Genomic DNA, 23399 nt, shown 5'->3' with positions numbered 1-23399 from the left:
GCCAAATATTCACTGTTTCTAGCTTCTCAAATGTGAGAATTTGATTCTTTGTTTTGTCATATGTGACAATAAACAAAATATATTTGGATTTTGGACTGAAGGTCAAACAAAACCATTTTAAACACATAATAATAAAATCATTGTTGCAGCCCTACATGGAATAATGTTTTGCTTGTTGACCAAATTTCTACACTTTGGTTTTTCTGCACAAACAAATTAGAGTTTTTTTTTGTTTTGTTTTGTTTTTTTCACTTATCACACCTTGTGGGGATAAAACAATCAACAGGAATGTGGCTACCAGTGGCTACTCCAGCTTCACAGACTCTCAGTTCTTCTTTGGGTCTCAGTTTTGGCCTGAAAATTCTCAGGGCACATCGCAGGACATGAGTTTGTCATCCAGGACGTCACAGCAAAGTTCACAAGAAGTAAGTAAGTCTTGTAGGTGGTTCTTGGAGAGACTCTGGTCGTACTGGGCCTTTGTGTGCAATGTTGCAAGTCAATGAGCAGCTGTGGCAGAATTAATGCAATTCCAGTGCAATTCCAAATGCAATGCAATTGTTTGTCTGTATGAACCTAATAAGGATTTTGATAGGAAAATATAACATAACTATGAGATACTGCAGTTTTGTTAATCACCAGTGAGATTATGTGGAAAAATAGTTATATATGTCTGTTATATATCTCTTAACCTCTGTATTTTGTCTCTGTTTAGGGGAGTGACCCAAGGTTTTTAAGCTGTTATCAGACTAAGCCTCTCCTGTTTGGAGAACTGAAGGACAAAACAAGACCCTTTGGAATACTGGATAAATTTGAAGAGGACAGGAAAAAGGCAAAAGAAAAAAATGACAGGTACTTGTGAGATATATAAACTTAATAATAAAAACCTTTATTTGTGTAGTACCTTTGATAAATACGAATCTCAAAGTGCTTCACATGAAAAGGATAGACTACATAAAAATGCCTCAAATTACCTGTGAATCTTTTCACTGTCTGTCCTTTTTCTTAAACAGTGATCTTTTCACCAAAGAATATCAACATACCAGAGAAACTCTCAACAATGTAAGTAATGATAGGCATCCTTTTTTTGACAACTCCTCTCCTCCTCATCTAATATGTTAAAAACGCTGCTTTGTTTTTCAGATCCAACAACTGGTCGATGGCACAGAGAGAAATATGGCAGTGTGCCAAACCATCCTTGAAAAATTTGACAGTTTTGCATCAACACGTAAGTCTTCTAAAGGACTGATGTGTATTATTTTAAGGTTGCGGTCTGCATAGTGCAGATCTTGTTTAGTAAAAGGGCAGTGAGCAAACATTTCTTGTCACCAGTAGGTGGTGCTCTTTGCCCAGTGATTAAACCTTGGTCACTCTAATCTTGGTCACTAATCTCATCTGAGTTTTGTAAAATTAATATATGGTTTCATATGCTTTATTGGTTCATCCCAGTGCAAAATAATCTAAATGGTCTTCAGAGTGACATTTCCCAGCAGTTTGAGATTCTGCTAAATAAAGTGAATTCCCACAAAGAGGTGATGACAGAGCTGGAGGACAAGATGAAAAAGGTGAATAGCATTATTGCGTGAAGGTAGCTGTGTTTCAAAAGAGATTTTGGTTGCTAGTAAGTGTTTCTGATCAGTGACTGTTCATTTTTAACCGTAAGAGTTTAGGCACAGCAGCAGAACTTGGTTCAAATCTTCAAAGCTTAAAGAGTGGTTTCGTGAGCCTGAGAGAGGAGCAGGAGAGAGAACAAAGCATGCTTGAAGAGGCTCTGAAGCTGCTCAGCACTCTTGTCTCAGAGCATTCAGCCAAACCCAGTCCTCAGAGAGTGACGGACAGCACCATGCAGACCTCACCAGGACTTGAACAGTCACTCTCCAACAAGCTTGAAGGCACACGGCTTACATTTACATCGTGTAACCTTGAACACAAGCAGGTTGTAATTCCCCTTCAGGATCCCAGCTGCAGCACTGGAAAGAGGAAATTCAATCTCAGACGCCATAGGATGCGCAAAAAGAGACCGCTGGTGCTCTCACAGAGGAGTAAGCACACTATCTCAGATGAAAACAGTCAGCCTCTAATGGTCTGTAACAAACAGCAGAATGTTTCAGCGCCTCCCTGTGAATGCCATAATCTGAACACAGTAACCAGCAGGAACAGTGTTAACGCAGACTGTCTAATACCAATGAACAGGGAGAAGAGGTCCAGTAAAGCTGCAGGGTGTCTCATCACTCCCCTTACCTGCTGGTCTCAGGACAGCAACAGCCCTGCGTGCTTTGCAAAAATCGAACCCATCTTAGAGAAGCTATCAGCTGAGTCTAAGACTGGGACCTCAGTGAAACCTGAAGGCTTCTGGCAGTTATTTGACATGGGCTATGATTCTGATTTAGGCTTTTAGAGGATGAGTAAAGGACAGGGCCATAAAAGCCAAAAATGTTTGTTTATTATAATATTTATTACTTGTGGCCTACGCTGTATGTTCTGTTAGTTGTGTATTCAGTTTTTTGAAAAATGAATACATTAATAAATAAAGAGATGTGGAAAGGTGTAAGTTAAGGACAGAGTGACCCACAAAGAATTGCACACATTTAAAGTTTTTAGTCTTGTTGATTTTTTTCCGCTGGCATGAAAACTATTACAGTTAACGGTTTGCGTCTGCTGCCTTTTCAGAATAAATGTATTCCTTACTCATACTGCTGACTTTATGCTGAAAATAAACTGAAAAGTCTTGCAAACGACTTATAGGTCTCTTAAATAATTACTGGGAACCTAATTTATCCACCATATAATTTCTGTGACCAATGAGTTCTGATCTTGTAAAGATACATAATGTTATAGTAATAGTAATAGTAAGTGTAAGTAATAGTACTTTACATCATGCAGCTTTTACAATATCCTCTTTATGTCCTCTCCCATACATGTCACCAATAGAGGTCCTGCTCCTTGTTCTGTTGTTATAGTGAGAGGTGTTTTTTTAATATTTTGTCCATGATGTTTATATCACTGAACATGGACTAAATATTAGAAACACTTCTCAGGATAATATATTTTAAAAGCGCTACAAATTACAGACTCCAAAATGACCATAGTGACCAAGCTGAATTAACACCTCCCTAAAACAGTTGGAAAAACCAACCTAGTAAACTGGCAAGTGTACATTTAAACCACAACCGTGCTCTATAATATCACTGAGATGCATGTTTTTTAGCTCAAAAACAGTTTTATTTTGCTTTAGCAAGCATACCACTAACAGCTGAACAAATTGATTAACTTGATTTAACAAACTGACAAAGAGAGAGACTGGAAAACAGTATTTAAAAAAAAAAATATATATATATATATATACTTCTCACTATATATACTATATATATATATATATATATATATATATAGTATATTGATATAGTATAAGATCTAAGATTTCTGCTACGATTTACTGTAGTTATTGAGTTATTAAAGCTGTAGCTTTAACCATGTAAAACAGTTCAAATACTTACTCAGCATTCTGGTTTAATTTGTATGGAAGCAGAAGTCCATAATTCACATTTATTTATCTGTTTTTGTTTAATGTCAAAGGATACTATTTCCTGGTGTTCTTAACATTAGCGTTTCAGCTATGAACCACTCAGCTGGGGGTTTCAGGTGATCAGTCCTCTCTGCAGATGTTACACAATAAAAAAGCAACAAAAATACCATATTTACAAAATTATCTTTCTATTCTTGTTCAGCAACGTGCAAATCATTAACTGTAGATCTTCTCTCATGCAGAGCACTAAGACCTTTTCTGCTTGACAAAATGAATGCCTTTGGCCCAGCAATAAGTGCATTGATAATTAATAATTAATTTTCTTCACTAATTCTCCCAAACAGACTTTGATCTCTGATCTGACAGGGGTGTCACAGTTTTACTAAGTCTGCCGGTGCGGACATGAGTCCCCTTGGGTTGAGATTTGCCACTAAGCAGACATCATAGTTGTCATGCATCAGAGCACGTCGAGCCACCACTGTCCACCGGTTCTCCCATGGGTCCAGCTCTAAAATGTCCTTTGTTATATCGTCATGACGATCTGAGGGTTGTTAAGACACAAAAGAAGTGTTACTCTCACTTGGAAAACTCTTTCAAACATCTTTCATTTTTCATCAGTTATGGATTTTGTTTCATTACCTGCTCCTTTGTAATATCCACACACATAAATCTTGCCTCCCACCACTCCTGCATTAGAGGCATTGGTGCGCAGTGAGAGTTGTGCACATGGGAGAGGAGGGCCATCCCTCCAGTAATCTCCATCTGCATTGTAGATCTCCACAGCATCGAGACAGTGGCGTGACTGCCCACGGTCCACACCTTCACAGCCAATGCCTCCTGTAGGCGCAAAATTGGGCTATTATTGTCATATGGCATCATTTTTCAGAGTCTTGCAGAAATCAATGCAATTCAAAACATTTAGCAGAATCATGATGATATTTTATCTATACATGTACTTCAACATGATTAACATAAAAAAGCAGAATAAATCTAAACAAATATGCCTTGAAATAGACCAATTAATGAACAAAATTAACTCAACAAATAATCGTACCCATCACGTATATTTCACCATTGAGTTCCACAGCACTGCAGCGGTATTTTGAATACTTCATGGGACCTAGTTCTGTCCACTTGTTTGTGTTTGGATCATACTCCAGAAGGCGGTTACTAAGACGGTCGGGCTCATCATCCATCCGGTATGACTGGAAGGTTGAAGGGGAGGGAGGGCATGACAAAGCAGAGCAGGTGCAGTCAGAGACATAACACTGTAAGACCTCTCTTTAGATGTGTTAGTATTTTCTAGATTTCACAAGAACCTAGAACTAAATACAGGTTTTCAAAACACATGTATAGGTGTTTTCACATCACCTGTGGGGTTCGACCACCTATCACATAAAGGCGATCTTTCATTCTGACCACACTGTGATAGGCCAAAGGCATAGGCAGGGGTGCTGCACTCCGCCAGGGTCCGCCCTGCAGAGACCACCGTTCCACACAGTTAGTGATGAGGAACTGGTTCTTCAGCCTCATCTGCCCACCCAGCAGATACAGCGTGTCACCCAGTGATCCCAGGGCATAAGAATCGCGGTACTCGGCTGAAGTCAGGCGCTCCCAGCTTCCTTGGGCCTCTACTTTGTACCTGCAGTCCCAAGACAACAATCAGTGCCATCTGTGTGGGCCAAGTAAATGAAGAATTGTCAAATGCATCATGTCATATTCATCTTACCTGTAGATCTCAACGTTCATGACCTTCTGACGGGCCATTCTGCGCGCACTTGCCTCTCCTGCCACAATAATGTCATTTCTTTCAGTTACAACCCCGGCACACACATACCCCAGAGCCTCTGCATAGCGAGGTGAAGTGATGTAGTAGGTTCGGCCTGTGGATGGGGCATAGCAAAAGCTGCGCTCAGCATAGCTGCCATATCTTGACCTAATCCCACCACTGTCATTACCAACACAGAGTAGCAAATCTGTGGTCTCCATGCCGTACCGCAGCTTAAGTTTGCGCGGTGCAGCTGATGGATGCATTGCTGTGGCCTCCAAGGCTTCATTCACCATCTCTAGACATTCAGCATCAGCCAACAGGGCTGTGTTTCTCTTCATTGCCTCCCTTAAGTAGTCAGGGCTTATCAGTGGCAAGCGGACCTTCCTCAGGAGCTCTGGAAGGTGCCGAATACGAACCTCTCCATCCATCAAAGGGTTGTGTTTGACCCAGCGAAGTACCACATCCAAGATGGTCTCTTCTCTGGAAACATTAAGGTCATCAGAAGTTAGGAGCTTCGCCAATTGATGAGCCTCCAGCTCCAGGATCTCCTCACTCTGGCAGACTTGGACAAAGTACTGCCTCAGGAAGCGCTGAGCCTGGTCAGCCAGTTCCTCTGCACCAAGGTCACGGGCAAAGTAATACACACCAAGGCAGTTGGAGGCATCCATGTTCTCGGTCATGTGCTGCTGACAGCGAGTGAAGACGTCATCCATCTGCAGGAGAAAAGCTGCGATGGAGATACCTTGTACATTGGAGTTAGTGAGAGGAAGTTCTGAGCAGTACATGTAGTTCAAGAGGAGAGCCAGGCTGTCTGCAGGGGTGTCACGCAGGAATACTTCTCTATTGTTGCACTCACGAAGGCCACATGTGAACATAACACGGAAGTAAGGGCTGAAGGCGGATAGAACAACTCTGTGACAGGGAAAGCTGATCCCCTCAGCCACTAACACCACATCTGTCAGATGCTCAGTCTCCCTCATCCTCCTCAGCTGGTCGAGCAGCACGAGCCCATGTTTGGCTGTAAGATCCATTTTGCTTCAACTTTTTAGAAATAATAAGAAAAATATTTACAAAGTCGCACAGAGGGGTTTATGTTCTTATGAACAAGTGAGGAGGTTGTGTCTGAAAGATCAGAAACAAAGTTGAGCTGCTGTTAGCGCCATATCAAACCACATATTTGTGCAGTAATGTGACCACAAGCAATGAATTCAACATCACAAAGATTTTCAACCATCAAGATTTAGTAAAGCATTTTTGAAAACCACCCTGGAAACAACACACGTATAAGGAAACCTTCATGCACACATATGTCAAGAGCCAGCTTTCCAATGAACTACATTTCCTGATTAGCCTTATATACAGAAAAATACCCATTGTCTATTTATCGTAGCATGTGGACTCTTACAAGTTAGCACTATTTCCGACCATGTCATGCAGTACTTACCAAAGCAATCAGCACCTGCTCTTATCTTTGGTCTAAAAAGACCAGTAAATATCCATTTTTTTCATCAAGCTGCATGTGTTGTTGATGTTGCCGAATGTGTCAGTCGGGAGGGGGGGAGTTAGCCTGAGCAATTGCAAGAGACAAAGATATGTACCCCCTCCACTGCTGCTGCCCTCTGAGCCACTAACCCAAAAATAGACAGTGTTGTGGCAGACAGCAAGTGGGTCAAAAGGGTTTGAACAATCTGTATGGCAAATTTTATGCAGTGACAGTGATAAATACAATGAATTATTTAGAGTTTCATAATTTCACTGTTCTGCATGATATTGTACTTGGATTTGGATAATTCTCCAGATAATTCTCTACAGTTTGCTTGCCTCAGTCACGTGCATGCAGCCCTGGAATGACTGAAATGAGACAGCCAGCTGGGATTCAGATTTCATGACAGCACCCTCTTAAAGGCCCAGTAGATCCTGTATGCTCACATGTTCTGAAAATCACATGACATTTGACCTTAAAGATTCATATTCTTCAAACTGTTGCACCCACCACAATAACACTGATATACGTATTTATTAATAGAACTCACTGACGTGTCATCTCGTATATTAACTACTAACTAACCACAGGTGAATTCTCAAGAAAAACAAACACCTTTTTTCAGAAGACTCACCTGACCAGTGACCTCCAGGTCACAGTTCATGGTTCAACAGCTTTACTTTTGCTTGCAAATGGAAAAACAAAGAGGATGGAAATACACCTGTCAAACATCCTTTGAAATTCAGCACACTTAATTTTTTTCCGCTCTAAGATCATAATTGCATCCTTTGCTTCTGCTGGTCAGCCATCATTGTCACGATGAGGCTCTGCCCACGACATCCTGACTGTAGTTAACCATTAGGCGATATGATGTACATATGCAGATTCAGTTGTTCTTGTGACAGTAGTACTGGACATCTGTTTTTAGTAGACAGTTTTATGGACAGTTTGCAGTACACATAGTCTTTGGAATAAATCTCCATAGACATAGATACTCCTTTATTAAAAGAGTGAGGTTTCACAGTTTGACAGATTAAGCCAAATGGACTCTACACGCAGGTTTGGGAAATATAGAGTGGAGAGGGAAGTGCTGGATGAGCAAAGACTGGAAGAGGTAACGCAGAGAAAAACACACTCTGACACTCACCCTTCTCTAACTGGATGGATCAAAGACTCTTTAAGGTATGGTAAACTTCATGACTTCTGTGAATTTGATGCTTCCTGTATTGTAGATGTGGATGTCTGCTCTGATCGTCTTGTCAAAGTTGTCCATAGACCTATCTTGAATAGATTTATGCTTTCAGATATCCACCAATGTGAAGACTTTCATTTGTGTCTCTGTGTTTTCTTCAAATCCCTCCCAGATGTACAGTACCTAAACTGAAACGAAGTGTAGTGAGCATCTTACCTGTTTTATACTGGTTGCCCAAGTACTCAGTCTGGGACTATGGCATGCCAGACCTCATATCTGGCATCAGTGTGGGCATAATGCACCTGCCTCAAGGTATGACATAGTCCATTGCGGTCAAGTAAATATTAAAAAAAAAAAAAATTGAGTTCCATGACTTGAAGGTATATGACAAAAACCTCATGGGTAGTTTTGACTTTATTCCAAGCTCTTTTTGTAATACACATTCAATGTATATATAGTGCTATATACAAATATTTACTATCCTTCTTGAGAATATTTTATTTGCCAGTAAAAATTGTATAGCTTCAAAAAATGACTTGTTTGTAAAATAAGGCAGGTGTAACAACACTGCTGCCATCCACAGGTATGGCATATGCATTGTTGGCTTCCTTACCTCCTGTATTTGGGCTCTACACATCCCTCTATCCGGCGTTAATCTACTTCTTTTTTGGAACATCACGTCATATCTCCATTGGTAAGTAAAGAGAGAGACTGAAATTTTACCATGACCATTATAACCTCTGTAATGACATGAGCTGCTATCTCTTATTGTGTAGGTACATTCACTGTGCTCAGCATCATGGTGGGTAGTGTGACAGAAAGACTTGCTCCAGATGTGGATTTCCTCAAAGTGAATGGGACTAACTTGACTGCAGAGGTTGACATCACTGCTCGGGACTCATACAGGGTGCAGGTAGCAGCTGCTACTACTGTCTTAGGAGGACTTATTCAGGTCTGAACACAACATCCCACAGAAATGATAATGTCCTATTTTGCTGTTACAGCTGCCAAACTCATATATGTCTTAATGGTTGTTTGGACAGGTGGTACTGGGTTTGGTAAAGTTTGGATTTGTGGGAACATACTTGTCTGAGCCTCTGGTGCGGGCCTACACAACAGCTGCTGCAGTCCATGCTGTTGTGGCACAACTGAAGTACATCTTTGGCGTTTCACCCACACGGTTTAGTGGTCCGCTGTCACTGGTCTATGTGAGTACTGTCAAGCATTTGGATCTGATTGCTGTGTTTTTGTTGATGTGATTGCATTATCTGTTTCAACAGTATCACTTATTATGATAAAAATCTTTCAGGCACACTTTTTGTAAATACACAATTTTATTGTCTTTGTTAAAAGAAGAATTCCACCAGATTTTACACACAATACCTATTCACAGGAATATTCCTGCAAATGTGACAAAACATTAATTTATGCAATGAATCATTGTTGGAAAAATATGAGAAAATCTATATAAGCATACAATGTAACTTGGAGACTTAAATAACAAGGTAAAAATGTCATTTTTGACTGAATTATGACTTAAAATGACAAACTATTGTGTATGTGTGCAACTTAGTATGTGTATTTTTATGAGTTCTGTCACAAGCCTTACTCAGCTGCTGCTTTCTTTATTTTCAGACTCTGAAAGATGTTTGCTCCTCACTGCCGCAGACTCATCTTCCCACTGTGGTGGTCAGTGCTGTGTCCACGGCGTTTCTCATTGCAGCCAAGGAACTCAACTCCTTTCTCAGTCGGAAGCTGCCAGTGCCTGTCCCAGTGGAGCTCATCACAGTCAGTTGACATGAGGACACACTCTCTCTGGCCTCACTTTACGTTATCACCTCTGAGCTCTGCGCTGATGTTGCAGCACTAAAAAAACAAAAATCACAGACACAGCGCAACCAAGCAGCTGAATCAGCAGTAGTGCCATGGCCCCTGTATTTGTGCAGTTCACAGCAAAATAGCAGATCTTTATGGCTAATAATTAGGTCCACATCTAGAACATGATTTACAGCATTTTTTAATGATTGAAGGCTTGAGATATGTTGTGTATGTTTGTGTTTATGGTCTGTTTGTTTTATGTCATCGATTTAGATTGTGGCTGGAACACTGATATCAAACTATGCCCACTTGAACAGTAACTACACTGTTTCAGTTGTTGGAGAAATTCCTAGTGGGTAAGCATGTGGATTTAAGTTATACTGCTGTTCATTATTTATTTGCTCAAATTCTCATCTTGGTTAGTAGAGTGATCCTCTTGTCCTCTACCTGTGCACCAGTTTAAGCCCCCCCAGCGTTCCAGATGTGAGCATTTTTGGAGAAGTCATTGGTGATGCTTTTGCACTGGCCATTGTTGGATATGCCATATCTATCTCACTTGGAAAAACTTTTGCACTGAAACACGGATACAAAGTGGATAGTAACCAGGTGAGCCAGTTTTTGGGGCAGTTTTTAACATACAACCATTTTCACATTTCGTATTTCTTCTTTCGTATTTTCTTGCTAAGTCTTGTGACTCTGTTCCAATACGGCTGCAGGAGCTGGTGGCCCTGGGTCTCAGTAATACAGTGGGAGGCTTTTTTCAGTGCTACTCTGTCTGTCCCTCCATGTCTCGAAGTCTCATCCAGGAAACCACTGGAGGAAAGACACAAGTGAGAGAACAAATGCAGTAACAACATTACAAAAACAACATGTCAAATAGAGACAGTTAAGACGTCAGCATGACCTCATAAGCCAAAGGCATTATCATTTTATACTGTGAACATGCAATATGCAAAAGCTGTACTGTAAATATGCAATGAGTAAGACCTAGTTTAGGATGATGGAGGTGGAGTACTGCATAACATTTTTTATACTACTACATACCAAATGCATTTATTATCTGTCTGAACAATATACCAAATCAATTATTAGAAACAAGACTCTGGAGTTGTTTGGCCTCCACTAAATGCTGGAAATATATGAGTTCATGTAGTATCATAAAACTATTCACTAACAGTGGACTTATTCCAATTCCAATAAACAATCTAACAATGTTAACACGCCTGTTGAACACAAATAAATAAATAAATAAAACTTTGTGCTGTTCTTGTAGATGGCTGGAGTGGCCTCAGCTCTAATTGTGTTGGTGACCATACTGAAACTTGGACCGCTGTTCCAGGAGCTGCCAAAGGTTCTGCTGCTGCACTGCATGTCATCACTGTACACTGAATTAGAGAGTTTGTGATAGATGATAGATTTTGTGATGTGATGAATCTTTTTGTTTTGAGTCGTTCACTTTTCTGGACGCACAGTTCATGCATCATGTTCAGATGTGGTTGTGCTCGTTTTAGGCTATCCTTGCAGCAATTGTCATTGTAAATCTGAAGGGCATGTTCAAGCAGTACTCTGACATAGTCACACTGTGGAGGCGCAGCAAGATTGATCTGGTGAGAGGATAAACTATATTTATTATTATGAATAAAACCTTGTTATAAATTTTTATTTTGTAGTAATTTAAAATACTCTGGGAAGGTGACATTCTCGTTTCCTTTTCAGAATGAGTAATGTTACGCTGTATCCCCTAGGTGGTGTGGTTGGTCACTTGGGTGTCAGCACTGCTCCTCAATCTGGATGTGGGTCTGGCAGCCTCCATCACCTTCGCTCTGCTCACTGTTATCTTCAGGACTCAGTTGTACGATTCAGCTGCATTCTCAGCATCTAATATTTCTCATAGCAGTATCTAGGTCAAACTGTGTGTGTGTGTGTGTGTGAAGTAACACTAGTAACTAATATTAGGTTGCAAGATCTGCCAGATTAGACAAAATACCGTACACAAACATAATGCACCCATCATAAGATTCTGTTTTTTTAATTCATAGGCCAACATACTCTGTTCTGGGAAATATTCCAGGTACAGAACTATATCTGGATATAGAGACACACAAAGAGGTAAAACACAGAGAAGGAAAGCCATAAATTAAACCTATTCCACACTGACTGCAACAAAAGCTAAGGATGTTTCTCTATTTGGCAGGCGAGAGAGATTCCAGGTGTTACTATATTCCGCTCCTCTGCTACTGTATATTTTGCAAATGCTGAGCTCTACCTTGAGGCCCTGAAAGAAAAGGTTTGTTCTCTTTCTGATTCATAAATTAATTATTTACTTTATAAATTGTAAGAACATAGTAAACAAATACGGAATATAAATTCCTAATGACCTCAAATTCTTTATCTGATCAACAACGTATTGTATGTGACAAAAAGGAAACAAATTCTCACAAATTTAGAATCTGAAACCAGAGAAACATTTGACTTTTTTCATGAGAAATGACTGAAATGATTTCTCAACTATCAGAATAGTTGTAGATTAATTTTCTCCCAGCTGATAAATAAATGAATTGACTAATTGTTTCAGCTCTAATCTCTTCTCAGCTTAAAGCCTAAGAATTTTCCTTCACCAAAACAACTATTTCTTGTTCTTGTTTCTTTTGTTATTATTTTGTTATATTTTTATGTGGTGATGCTTTGTTTTTCTTCATTACCTGTCTGCAGAGTGGGCTGGACATCAGTAAAATGATTATTTATAAGAGGAGGCAGGAGGCCAAACAGAAACGTAGAGAAAGGAGAGCCGAGAGACGGGCAAAGAGGCAGGCCAAGAGAGAGGTAATATGCAGGTTATGTATTAAATCATTGCCGTGACATGGGTTATTGGACTACATTGACTTTATTGGGCTGCTTGTCCCACTGGTTACCTTACCCAAATGTGATGACAACAAAAATCCTTCTTATGAGTCATGCAGATATGGGTGAACCCCAAAAAGTTTACAAAGAGCTTTACACTAGATATCATCACTTCTTTTGCTGATTACTCCTCAGAGACGAGCACAAAGGTCAGCTAAACAGCTGTCTAGTGTTCCAGTGTTCTCTGTGGAGGAAGACGCCGGCTGGAGGGACACATGCATGGATGGGAACGTTGCAAACAAGGAAGATCAAGGCTGGGCTGAGAGAGAGAACGGGACAGTGTTTGTCATCCCAACCACTCCAAGAGGATCAGATGGCCACTGTAGATGGGAATACCTGAAAGGAGGAGATCCAGACTGCACAAGTTTAGGGTGGATGTCTGAGCTGCAGGACGGGGACACCACCACTCTGGGCTCCAGCAGTGAGGACACACTGAGTCGCGACCTGGAGCGGGTCTCTCTTGGTTCTCTGGGCAAGTGGACCTGGGATATTCACTCCATCATTCTTGACCTCTCCACAGCTAACTTCATTGACACAGTGGCTATCAAGACTATGAAAAATGTAAGTGCTAAAGGGACAAATATCCTTTAAACAGTGGTAAGACATGACAGAAAATGACTTGTTCCCAAAGTTCAGAAAAAGACCTGTGTACTTTAAGATCATTCACGTGTCAAATCCCTTTAATAAATAATGTAAGTGTTATTTGAGAAACATGAGAAACGTATACAGGTCACCTTCAGAGTTTTGCAGTTGGACAGCAAACTGCACAATGTTAATGGGTAGCTGGATACACTTATTTACAATAATAGATGTAAATACAGGGCCTGCAGTCACCAGGTCCTGACATACAATTAAAATACTGAGGATATAAATTTCTGCTGTGGTCTTTGGTTAGAAAGGATCAGATGTTAATACTTCAAGACAAGACATGTTAAAGAAAGAACAAACACAAAAAACAACACAGCAAATTTATAATAAGCACTGGTTGTAATTTATTTTTAGTTTTCACAAAGTAATGTTGGATTTTATTAACTTTCAGTGACACTAACATAGTGAACGACAATTTATTATATTAACAGATTTTCCAGGACTTCAGTGAAATCGATGTGGATATCTACATGGCTGGTTGTCAGAGTAAGTGAATACCTAGTCACCTCCTTAATTCTGTATTTAAAGGTTTTATCCTCTTTGTAATGTCTCTGCGTATAAATTGTTTTCTCTTCAGCCTCCGTGGTGGAGGAGTTAGAGCGCGGCAACTTTTTCTCAGAGTCAATAACAAAGAGACATCTTTTTGCCTCCGTTCATGATGCTGTGCTTTACTGTCTGGACCATCGTGAAGCAACATCATTCCCCAGATACGAGACATCAGTGGTGAGTACAATTAGGTGACAGTTTGTTAGGGCAGTTTCATGACAGTTGATACTCAACTGTCATGAAACTAAAGGCAGACAAAGCAGAAATGCCAATTTGCCAATCCATGTTTGAACGCTGAGCAACACATTACAGGTAGTTAACAGCTGATTATCAGCATTGGAAAATCCAACCAAAGTATAACTGGTACACATATAGATGGAGGTGTTAAAAACATCTGAATCAATTTAACAATTTAACTAAATGACTCTCTGAAAACTGGTCTGATTTCAGGACATGCACATCAGTACAAAACTATAAGGACAAAACCCTACAGGACATCCAGCACAGAGGATGGACAAACCATCTCAACATCCACAGAAAGAAATATTACAAGCTGAGAACTTGTATATATTATTTGTAAATGAATAAATCCTAGCACTGACTAAAGCGTAAAACAAGTCACTTATACTGATATTTATACATCTTGTTGTAAGGTATTTAAAAGAAGAACGCTGAATTCTGACATGAGCTTAATTTAACTTTATTCAGTGTGCAAGAGTGTTATATTGCATTGTTAAAGAAAAAATAATAATAAATTAATACAGTGAAACATCCAAACAAGTGTATATTTTAATCTAGAAGAATCTGGCAGAAAACAATGATGAATTCAAGGAACAAAGACAAGGCAACATGCATCACACAGAGAGTGTGTGAGCCTTTTTTGGTAATGGCAGCAATGACAAGGTAGGACATTGAAATGTTTATAGAAGCCATTTCAATATTCAAGTGCAATTTTTGCTCATAGCAACAGCAAATCTTGTGAAGCTAACGCATGCAAAGGAATATGTTTTTTTTGTCTCAACTCCTTTTATGAGTTTCTAGTGCAACATTCCTAAAATGGGAAATGACAGTCCATTAAAAAATAACAGGATAACAATATCCAAGCAACATTTTACCAAAAGCATCTCTTTACAGTTGCATAAACCCACCGTGACCTCGTTCCCTGAATAACTCTTGTCTCTACATACTGGTCACAGGGGATGTTCCCAAAAACGTTGTGCACATGACTGAGGAAGGCTAGGTAGATTTTTTTTTTTTAAATAAATTTGGTTTATGAGCTACAAGTCTTGATGGATGTCGGGACTCTGTGTGTCAGGGTTCAGAGTCAGACCTTCATCCTCCTCCTCCTCCTCCTCCTCTGGCTGCTGTGACACCAGCTGCTGGTAGCGAGCCTGCCGCTGGTAATCCGGATCAATGTTGATCCATTTATTGGCGACCCACTTAGTTCCATGGGTGACCACACATCCTCCATGCAGAGCGTATTCATCCTGCTCCCCCACCCAACCTATTAAGGGAAAAAAACCTTGCAACATCATTTATATCATTTTTATTTTTTTAAAGGTCTCACACAGATGTTTTTTTTTCAGCTGGGTGGCCAAGATGATTTACTTAGGTAATTTTGATGAATGAAATGAAATAACAAAATAATAAACTGCTATTTCAGGGTCATCCACTTGAGGTTGCCAAACAACCAGTGCAAACCAGCACACAACCCCATGTAAAACCACAACATGATGTTTTTGATTTTTGTACTGATTCAAACAAACCAGGTAATGAATTGATTAGTGAGCTTTAGAGGTGCTGATAGGTGGATTTAGCTACATTTGGACAGAGCCAGTGTAGCTATAACCCCCATTTTCCAGTTTTAATGCTAAGCTAACCAGCTGCTGGCTGTATCTTCATATTTACCATAGAGACAAATACAGACATGAGAGTGGCATCAATAAAAATTCAAAATGTACTTTCAAATCAAATGATATGAATAATTGCTGATTTGCAGTGTTATTGCAACATTACGATTATAAATTGTGCTGTAATTTTTCATGGGAATCCTACCTCTTCCATCAGAAAGATAGTTGTACCAGAAAACAGCTGTTCCTTTCATAGGCTTTACCCTCAGGTTACTTTTGTCACAATTCCTCCTGGTGTCCAAAAGATCCACGTCGTTCTGTATGAGAGACTAAAATACACATAATAAAACTCAGCGACACAGTTTGTTTAACGTCAGGCCCATGCACGCACTGACAAACAAGTGAGCTAACACAGATATGAAAGACATGCACAGTATGTACACAATACTTTTGCAGGGCTCTCTGAACACATTTCCAGACCCACACACAATTACGCACCACTTCATCATAGGTCCTGTTGTCTGCCACAGGGAATGCGGTCTCCCCGCCCCCCTCAACAGAGTTCAGGTAGAAGAGAACTGTGATGTACCTAAGTGTGCAACATAGATTTAAATTGACACACACGTGTATGGAGCAAACTAACCCTACACAAACACACACATACAAACACTTTGCGAACAAGCGCACAATTTGGCAAGCACACAATTTTTTTTCCCAAATTGACAACGTAGAGTCACACAAACTAACATGCCAGCTGTCACAATGGAGTGTCAATGCACAGTTTAGTAATCACAGCAGACAGATGAATTTCAGATCTGAACATTCACAGATTTTTTTTTATTGAGAAATATCAGTTCAGTCATTCCACTCAACACCATGCACCTCAGCAATCTCACCTGCAAGACGTCTCAAAAGGGGTGGAGGTGTTCGCCGCAAGGCGTGTGTGTGTGCAGGCAGTTTCGGGATAGACAGGGCCGCTGTCATGGTGGGCGTGGTAGTGACCCCCTTCCTCATAGCGAACCACTTGGAGCGGCTCACTGAGGTCCACCAATGTGGGCGGGAGCCGGGTGAGGCGAGTGACCCTTTGTTAGACAAAGTTAAAGATAAAAACTGATTGGGAAATTTGTAAATCATTCTGACTTGTCATGCTGTAATTGTCAAATTTTATTTGTCAGAAACATTTATTTTATAGTTATAATTCATAGCAAGGCAAGGAAAGGCAGAACCAAAGAAATACAACAACAACAACAATGAAACCTTAGTATTGGTGTGTTTTCCTAACCTCGCTTTGATGTCTTGGAGGACCTGGTGTGCTCCTTTGCCCTGGTAGAGCCAGGTGTGTCTGCTGTTCCTCACCAGCTGACTTCTTTTCACCCCTTGCTGCAGCAGGAAGCGCTGGAAGGCATCATTGCTCAGAAGCCTGAACTCTTCCAGACTCAGCAAACCTGTCCAAAATATGTTAATGTAAATAAATCCCAATCGCTAATCGCTTCAGATAATCATCATAACCTATGTTAACGGCTCAGTTAAAACTATTTTATTTTTATTATTAATTACCAAATTTTTAAATTGGGGCCAATATGAGATCAACATGTTTCATATCCCTTGAACATCACATTCTTGTTGATAGACTTTGTTCATATATTGTGTCCATTTATAGTGTATCCCAATCTACACATTTTATCATAGAAATGAAATACAATTATTCTTTATGATACCAGTTAAAATTTTAATCATATTGATACTAATTTACAGACTTTACAGACAGTAGGTCTGCAAATAAGAGATGTAGATGTGTGACACCAAAGAAGACTGGTTAAATGTGCAAAGTGGATAGTCTTGGTTTAAACCTAACATGATGAATGAAGTTGATTTCTTACCATTACCATCCTTGTCAGCTTTGAGCCCCGCATAGATTTCTCGCAGGTTCTCCGGTGTAAGCCAAATGCCGTCCCTCACTCGAGAGTGAGTCAGTATCTGTTGGAGGTTTGATAGTGGAGACAGGATGAGTTAAACAGCTCTGAACCAAGAAACTACTCACATCGCACATCACATGCTTCAGTAAGTCCTCACAATGCACAAACTGACATACACCTCGTGGAGCTGCAATTGTCCATCCTGGTTGATATCAAGAAGGTTGAAAATCTCCTCTGGGCTGAGGTTGAGCTCCTTGGCCAGCTCTTCCTGACCATCTTGCACCATTAACTGACTTTCCATCAGGCCCTTTAGCTGTGCCAGCTGCATCACAACACGGCACTCATCCTCCGACAGAAACCCAGGGATTTCTGAAGAAATGAACACAGAGACAAACTGAGACAAAACTACAGAGGAAACTCTCATGGGTCAACAGGATGGCTTTATTGCAGCACTGTCTGTGATGCATGCATCACATTTTCTGTTACCCTGTCATTTTGTATTGTACCAATGTCACATTTTAGAAATGGCTCTAGTTTTATGCAGTTTAAATGAACTAACTACCCAGCAACTCTTTTGAAACTCAGTTTAATTGTCAATGTCATTTTTACAGGCATAAATACCAAACTTTTGCAGATTCCCAATTTCACACTCAGAGGAATTGCTACTTGACTTTGTCTCATATCATAGTTTAGCAAAAATCTCATCAAGAAAGACCTTTTACAACGTAGTTTACCACCTTGGGCTCTGGGAGTTTGTGCAGTACATTTTTCACTATTTCCTTTGGTTTTGAAGAGGAAATAATGAGCAGAGGCACCATTTAACCAGCTGAAATTTTCTGGTACACCTAATCCAAGTAATGGCTGCTTATTGAATGATGCATGGCTAGTTTTTTTCAGGCACAGATGTATTTCTGCTCTTTAGCCAGTCAGCTATAAGCCCTTAATTGGATCGGATGTGCAGAGCAGAGGGACAGTTGCCTCAGGACTTATTGCTCTGATCGTATGTTTGATTTCACCAGATGAAGAAACCTGTTTGGCCACTAGGGGCTCATGTGGCTGAGCTGCAAATTTGTTTTTGCCACACGGGTGTTTTGGTTCTTACCAAACAGCAGGGGCTTCAGACTCAGAGTGCGCATTTCATGTACCTTGCCTGGTACCAGTGAAACCCTCTGGACATGTCCCACCTGAAAAAAAATCAGAAAAGTGATGGTGCGGTCTGTGAGTGTGTGTGTGTGTGTGTGTGTGTGTGAGAGAGAGAGAGAGAGAGAGAGAGAGAGAGAGAGAGAGAGAGAGAGAGAGAGAGACAGGCAGAGGTAATAAATGATAGGAGTGATGCATCATTATATTACTCACCCTTATTCCCTCTAACCTTGTGAGGGAAACATCACGCAGAAACTCCGGTTTTGATGGCGGACGTCGCGACTCGGGGCGCTGGTGGTTACTGCTGGGAGCATCACGAGTCCGGCTCGCATCCTCCTGCCCGCTGCTGTAGTGCACGTAAAACAGCAGTGCTATAACATTAATGATGTAAACGTGGAAAAACACCATGACCACCACGAAGTAGGAGCGGGAACACACGCTGCTCTTGGGGCAAGAGAGGCGATCGCACGGCGGCCGGAGCGGCAAGGTCGCGCTCCCGGACGGAGTCGTATCCTCAGCATCTGGGGCTTCCTGATTGTCAGTCATTTTCCTGAGAGACTCAAGAAGTCGAACTTCCTCAGCGGCCAAAGTCCATCTGATTCAGTCAAACGACAAGATGAACGTTTGCTGGATGCTCAGATATGGCTGATGTGTTGACTTACAGATGTCCAGTTTGATTAAAGAAAAGAAAATCCTTAAAGAGCGCTCAGGCGAGCCACCTGCAGAAAAGGAACTGAGGTCGTTGCTCAACGGGAAAAAAAGACCATTGATGGTTCATAGTGAAACTGTACTCGTTTAAGCTGAGAAGTCAGCTGTCAACGGAATTGTATGATTCTCTTTTCACCCACAGACATAGGCGCTGCAGCCTCGGACAGTCTTGTTTACACTGCAGCAGTCCCAGTCAGCAGCGGCAGCAAAGCGCACTGCGCATCCGAAACCGCGGCGTAACTCCTCTCGGAAAACTGGTTCATAAACCTGACCCAGCGTCGACTAAGTAAAATATTCATCCTTTAAAATAAGCGACGCATTTGTGAACACGCGAAAACACCACTGATGGTTGCGGTATATCCTACTATTTAAACGCCATTGCCCGAGCTTCCCCTTTGACAGCAACAGTCTGCCTACCGTGGCAATGCTGACCTCTGGTGACCTAAACCAATAACACATTCCTGACTTAATACTATCCAGCGCAGTCTCTCGCTCTCTATTGGTGGGTCTGTACTATCTATAGGTAAAAACCAAATAAAAACGTAAGAGAAACATAAATACATTCATTAAAGTAGTAAACAGCTCTGCTTCAGCATGATAGTGCTTAAATACTCTGCTCACAAAGTAGGAGACAGCATCATAGGCTCTTGCTTATTATGAAGGTTTTTAAAGATCTTTTACCATTTTATTTATTCTCTGTTCTCTCCTGGAGATCTCATGAAACACGTTCTGCAGACTGGCTTCAAAACCAGCACGCACAATACCAGCAACCTAAAACCAAAGCAGCCAAATGGAATCAAACCACTATTCATTTTGTTATTTACACCTATGTTTCTCCTACTGTGACATGTCACAATGTCCTCTGTGAAGAAAGCCAACTGGGGGCAGATATCAGGCCGTCATACAGTGAAAATGATATTCAAATATAAATTATTATTATGGCTTAACCATTTGCTTTTGGTCGTCTAAAATGGAAGAACCATAAATAGAATTACTGTTTTCACATTTTTTTACTCACAACTGTTCAGAGCCTGCACTATACACACTCTCCAGGGCTCTTGAAGCAGCTCTTCATTACACTGTACTATTTGCATGCTCATTTGAATTACTAATTTTTTTTTTAAAAAAACTTTGCACAAATAATACAAAACACATACAATGTGTTGTTAGAGACACATACATACATAGAATACACACACACGCACGAATATTTTTTGTCCTATTTCTGATGATGCCGCCCCCTAACTTAGTCGTCACTTCCGGCTGCCATCTTTGATTATTCGGTTTGAGGAGCGGCAGCTCAGGTAACAACAGATGCAAAAAAACATCCAAAGTGTGCGGCCCAGATGAAGAGGAGAGTTTTTCCACAATGTTTTCAAAACAATAGTAAGTGTTGTCAGACATTCGATGTGTGCTTTGTAGAATTTGCTTATCCTTATCCGTCTTTGAGGAAAAACAGATCAGGTAGTTTGGATAACATTCGCTCCATTGCTAAAATGGAAAAAAACCCCAAACAAACAAAAACTACTTCACTAACGCTAAACAAAACGCTTCTTAAATAAAAATGAAGACACAGTTGCAGGTGCACTTCATGTAGTTAACTTACTGTATAGCCTGTCGTTTGCTGTTATCATTAACGTTATCTTCAAAGCTAACGTTGAAGTCTGCTTATCAAGCCCTCAAATCAAAACCAGATGACCTCTAAATAAGTACTTTCATCCAAGAAACAACATTAGTTCCTCAGTGTCAGTTTATATGCCAACTCTGACAAACAGCATCTTCAAGTGTTTTCCAGAGGACACTTACAGGCCACAACATGGTGCCTGCCTTTAGAGTAAAGCTGTAAACCAACTATGTTTTGCCAGACTGGCTCAATTAGAGCAGCAGTGATAAGTCTGTTAGTTCATTTGTTCGTCAAGTGACACTTTGATAATCAATAAATTGCTTTTATTGTTTAGCAAGCAAAAATTTCAAACAAACAGTCTTCTTAAATGGGAGGGTTTGCTGCTTTTCTTCACATCCATATCTGATTGTAAATGGAATAATTAATTCTTGTTAGAGTGTTTGATGAATATGCATAATGCATATATTCATTTACATAATATATTTTTCAGTTCAGGGGAAAATCTCCTTAAACTTAAAAATGTAGAACTTGAGAACATGAATTTGAAGGCAGGGTGAATGTTAGAATTATTTGTTTTTACTTTAAAGCCCTTTGAGTCCTGTAAGATTAATATGCAGTAAATCAATGAACTTGAACTAACTTGAACTTGAACCTAAGGGACATGCTGTGAGATCTGCGGACTTATTAGTTATGTATAGTATTGTCTGGATAACACTGTGCCATGTAGTGATGGGACGATGATACCTCAAGGAGTGTATTGACACACTAAACAAACTGTGTCGGCACTGTATTGATACTGTGTTGGTCACCCAATAGTGACCCCTGCAGTAGTTATAAAATCATTGCAGGTAAAGAAATTCCTTGTTCGTGTAAATGCTAAAACTGAGTTGGTATGTAAAATATAGCAAATTAGAGTTAAAATTCAGAGTTACAATTTTTTAACTTATGTGCACATTTGTCAACTTAACTGTTAAATCGTATGAAATAAAAGACAAAAAAGTGATTAGTTCATGAATTTTTATTGAGAAACAAAAGTTAGATATGCCTCCATATTCATAGACGTCCACATATCAGCTGTTAAAGTAACAGCAACGGCACTCTGGAGGTCCTTTTTGGTTTTCTCCTTTTCCTCCTCATATCTCTGGCTCACCAAGTCCTTGATGGTCTGAAAATAACCATACAAATACTGTTACACCAATAAAATATAGTTATATAGTTAGTACAAACATATAATAAAAATTCTTAAACATACCTTCCTGCTTGGTAGAGCATACGAGGGTAGAATAAGCTTCAGGAGCTCCCTGAATCCCTCATTTTCAACAAAGCTGAGTGGCTGACAGTCTTTGATGATCATATTGACCACTGCCTCATCCACTGCTTGCTTGTTAGGAACTGCAAGCCAAAAGGAACTATTTTGTCAAAAGCTTAATAAAAGGACTGTAATTTTTACAAACAATATCAAATAGACATAAGACGACGTGGTGGTGTAGTGGTTAGCACTGTCGCCTCACAGCAAACGGGTTGGAGGTTCGATACCAGCCCTGGAGCCTGTCTGTTTGCATGCATGTTTTTTTTAGCACAATTTTTAGAGAGACTTTCAACATACCTGGGGTACTCTCACGAGTATCTGCCAATTCTTCATTGCCATGCCGAGCTCTATAATGCCTCAGCATTGATGAAGTGCTCTTATTGATATAAGATAGCTCTGTAGAGCAGAGCCGACACTTCACCTACAATAACATAAAAAGTTAATTTATCTGAAAACAATTCAAACCTCTTACCAGAACATTGCATTCACTTGTTAAAAAAATAGACACCCTCTCATGATTACGAGATCAGGATCTCATAATTACATGATAACATGAATAAAGCAACTCTAAGGCTCTTTAACTGACTATCATATGTATCACAGGTCATTCACTTGATAAACTGATAAAGTGAGTGCAATGCGCCACCGTAAAAAATAGTATATAAAGGAGAAAAAGATTTACCTTGTTTGGCGTCACGAGATCAAAATTATTCCACACCGGGGAAAACTTCCTAGAACGATCCATGATCAAGCAAAACTCCATCCGACAAACCCACGACATGTTGATACAGTTTGTTTCCTGATAAACACACTTTGGCGCGGCACATCCAAACGATACAGTTCCTGTATCGGTCACGTGATTCTTTCTTAAAGCAATACACGCACCGATACGAGGTTTCCCTCTTGAGCTCTAGGCGCAGTGCTGATGCACCAGTGTCGCTCGTCCCATCACTAGTGCCATGTACTATAT

At 40.2% G+C, this 23399-nt stretch overlaps 5 protein-coding genes across 5 annotated transcripts; 2 read left to right on the top strand and 3 right to left on the bottom strand.

Annotated features, from left to right (window-relative positions):
* Positions 1–355: 355 nt before the first annotated feature.
* LOC121178971 (interactor of HORMAD1 protein 1) lies at positions 356–1278 on the top strand. Its single transcript, XM_041033493.1, has 4 exons — positions 356–425; positions 713–849; positions 1011–1059; positions 1141–1278. The coding sequence occupies exons 1-4, from the start codon at positions 384–386 to the stop codon at positions 1276–1278; spliced, it is 366 nt and encodes a 121-aa protein (XP_040889427.1). The 5' UTR covers positions 356–383.
* Positions 1279–3308: 2030 nt separating this feature from the next.
* Positions 3309–6893, bottom strand: kbtbd12 (kelch repeat and BTB (POZ) domain containing 12). Its single transcript, XM_041032886.1, has 6 exons — positions 6739–6893; positions 5253–6416; positions 4895–5165; positions 4578–4728; positions 4163–4360; positions 3309–4064 (listed from the first exon to the last, which is right to left on the bottom strand). The coding sequence occupies exons 2-6, from the start codon at positions 6323–6325 to the stop codon at positions 3895–3897; spliced, it is 1863 nt and encodes a 620-aa protein (XP_040888820.1). The 5' UTR covers positions 6326–6416; positions 6739–6893; the 3' UTR covers positions 3309–3894.
* Positions 6894–7819: 926 nt separating this feature from the next.
* slc26a6l (solute carrier family 26 member 6, like) lies at positions 7820–14359 on the top strand. Its single transcript, XM_041033938.1, has 19 exons — positions 7820–7959; positions 8142–8281; positions 8553–8663; positions 8746–8921; positions 9013–9177; positions 9605–9757; positions 10061–10143; positions 10246–10393; positions 10504–10617; positions 11061–11138; positions 11299–11394; positions 11533–11639; positions 11827–11896; positions 11982–12074; positions 12500–12610; positions 12824–13249; positions 13768–13822; positions 13914–14059; positions 14333–14359. The coding sequence occupies exons 1-19, from the start codon at positions 7820–7822 to the stop codon at positions 14357–14359; spliced, it is 2439 nt and encodes an 812-aa protein (XP_040889872.1).
* Positions 14360–14601: 242 nt separating this feature from the next.
* On the bottom strand, positions 14602–19798 carry p4htmb (prolyl 4-hydroxylase, transmembrane b). Its single transcript, XM_041033098.1, has 9 exons — positions 19002–19798; positions 18751–18832; positions 17827–18017; positions 17613–17709; positions 17015–17177; positions 16629–16814; positions 16231–16321; positions 15938–16061; positions 14602–15386 (listed from the first exon to the last, which is right to left on the bottom strand). The coding sequence occupies exons 1-9, from the start codon at positions 19332–19334 to the stop codon at positions 15160–15162; spliced, it is 1494 nt and encodes a 497-aa protein (XP_040889032.1). The 5' UTR covers positions 19335–19798; the 3' UTR covers positions 14602–15159.
* A 2340-nt stretch (positions 19799–22138) lies between these two features.
* On the bottom strand, positions 22139–23334 carry LOC121178771 (zinc finger BED domain-containing protein 4-like). Its single transcript, XM_041033099.1, has 4 exons — positions 23112–23334; positions 22727–22850; positions 22373–22512; positions 22139–22285 (listed from the first exon to the last, which is right to left on the bottom strand). The coding sequence occupies exons 1-4, from the start codon at positions 23208–23210 to the stop codon at positions 22139–22141; spliced, it is 510 nt and encodes a 169-aa protein (XP_040889033.1). The 5' UTR covers positions 23211–23334.
* Positions 23335–23399: the final 65 nt, after the last annotated feature.

This window comes from Toxotes jaculatrix, chromosome 3 (genome assembly GCF_017976425.1).
Source record: "Toxotes jaculatrix isolate fToxJac2 chromosome 3, fToxJac2.pri, whole genome shotgun sequence".
In the NCBI taxonomy this organism is placed as follows: Eukaryota; Metazoa; Chordata; class Actinopteri; family Toxotidae; genus Toxotes; species Toxotes jaculatrix.
Note: the sequence above shows the minus strand (reverse complement) of the source record. Positions and strands in the feature narration are given on the sequence as shown.

Coding starts and splice junctions, on each gene's coding strand:
- LOC121178771 (XM_041033099.1), bottom strand. CDS start 23,210: ATGTCGTGGGTTTGTCGGATGGAGTTTTGCTTGATCATGGATCGTTCT. Junction 22,851..23,111: donor ATCTCGTGACGCCAAACAAG/GTAAATCTTTTT, acceptor ATGTTATTGTAG/GTGAAGTGTCGGCTCTGCTC. Junction 22,286..22,372: donor ATGCTCTACCAAGCAGGAAG/GTATGTTTAAGA, acceptor GGTTATTTTCAG/ACCATCAAGGACTTGGTGAG.
- LOC121178971 (XM_041033493.1), top strand. CDS start 384: ATGAGTTTGTCATCCAGGACGTCACAGCAAAGTTCACAAGAA. Junction 426..712: donor CACAGCAAAGTTCACAAGAA/GTAAGTAAGTCT, acceptor GTCTCTGTTTAG/GGGAGTGACCCAAGGTTTTT. Junction 1,060..1,140: donor CCAGAGAAACTCTCAACAAT/GTAAGTAATGAT, acceptor TTTGTTTTTCAG/ATCCAACAACTGGTCGATGG.
- kbtbd12 (XM_041032886.1), bottom strand. CDS start 6,325: ATGGATCTTACAGCCAAACATGGGCTCGTGCTGCTCGACCAGCTGAGG. Junction 5,166..5,252: donor ATGAACGTTGAGATCTACAG/GTAAGATGAATA, acceptor TTGGGACTGCAG/GTACAAAGTAGAGGCCCAAG. Junction 4,361..4,577: donor TGGTGAAATATACGTGATGG/GTACGATTATTT, acceptor TTGCGCCTACAG/GAGGCATTGGCTGTGAAGGT.
- p4htmb (XM_041033098.1), bottom strand. CDS start 19,334: ATGACTGACAATCAGGAAGCCCCAGATGCTGAGGATACGACTCCGTCC. Junction 17,710..17,826: donor GACAATTGCAGCTCCACGAG/GTGTATGTCAGT, acceptor AACCTCCAACAG/ATACTGACTCACTCTCGAGT. Junction 17,178..17,612: donor AGCTGACAAGGATGGTAATG/GTAAGAAATCAA, acceptor TATTTTGGACAG/GTTTGCTGAGTCTGGAAGAG.
- slc26a6l (XM_041033938.1), top strand. CDS start 7,820: ATGGACTCTACACGCAGGTTTGGGAAATATAGAGTGGAGAGGGAAGTG. Junction 8,922..9,012: donor TCTTAGGAGGACTTATTCAG/GTCTGAACACAA, acceptor TTGTTTGGACAG/GTGGTACTGGGTTTGGTAAA. Junction 11,897..11,981: donor ATATAGAGACACACAAAGAG/GTAAAACACAGA, acceptor TCTATTTGGCAG/GCGAGAGAGATTCCAGGTGT.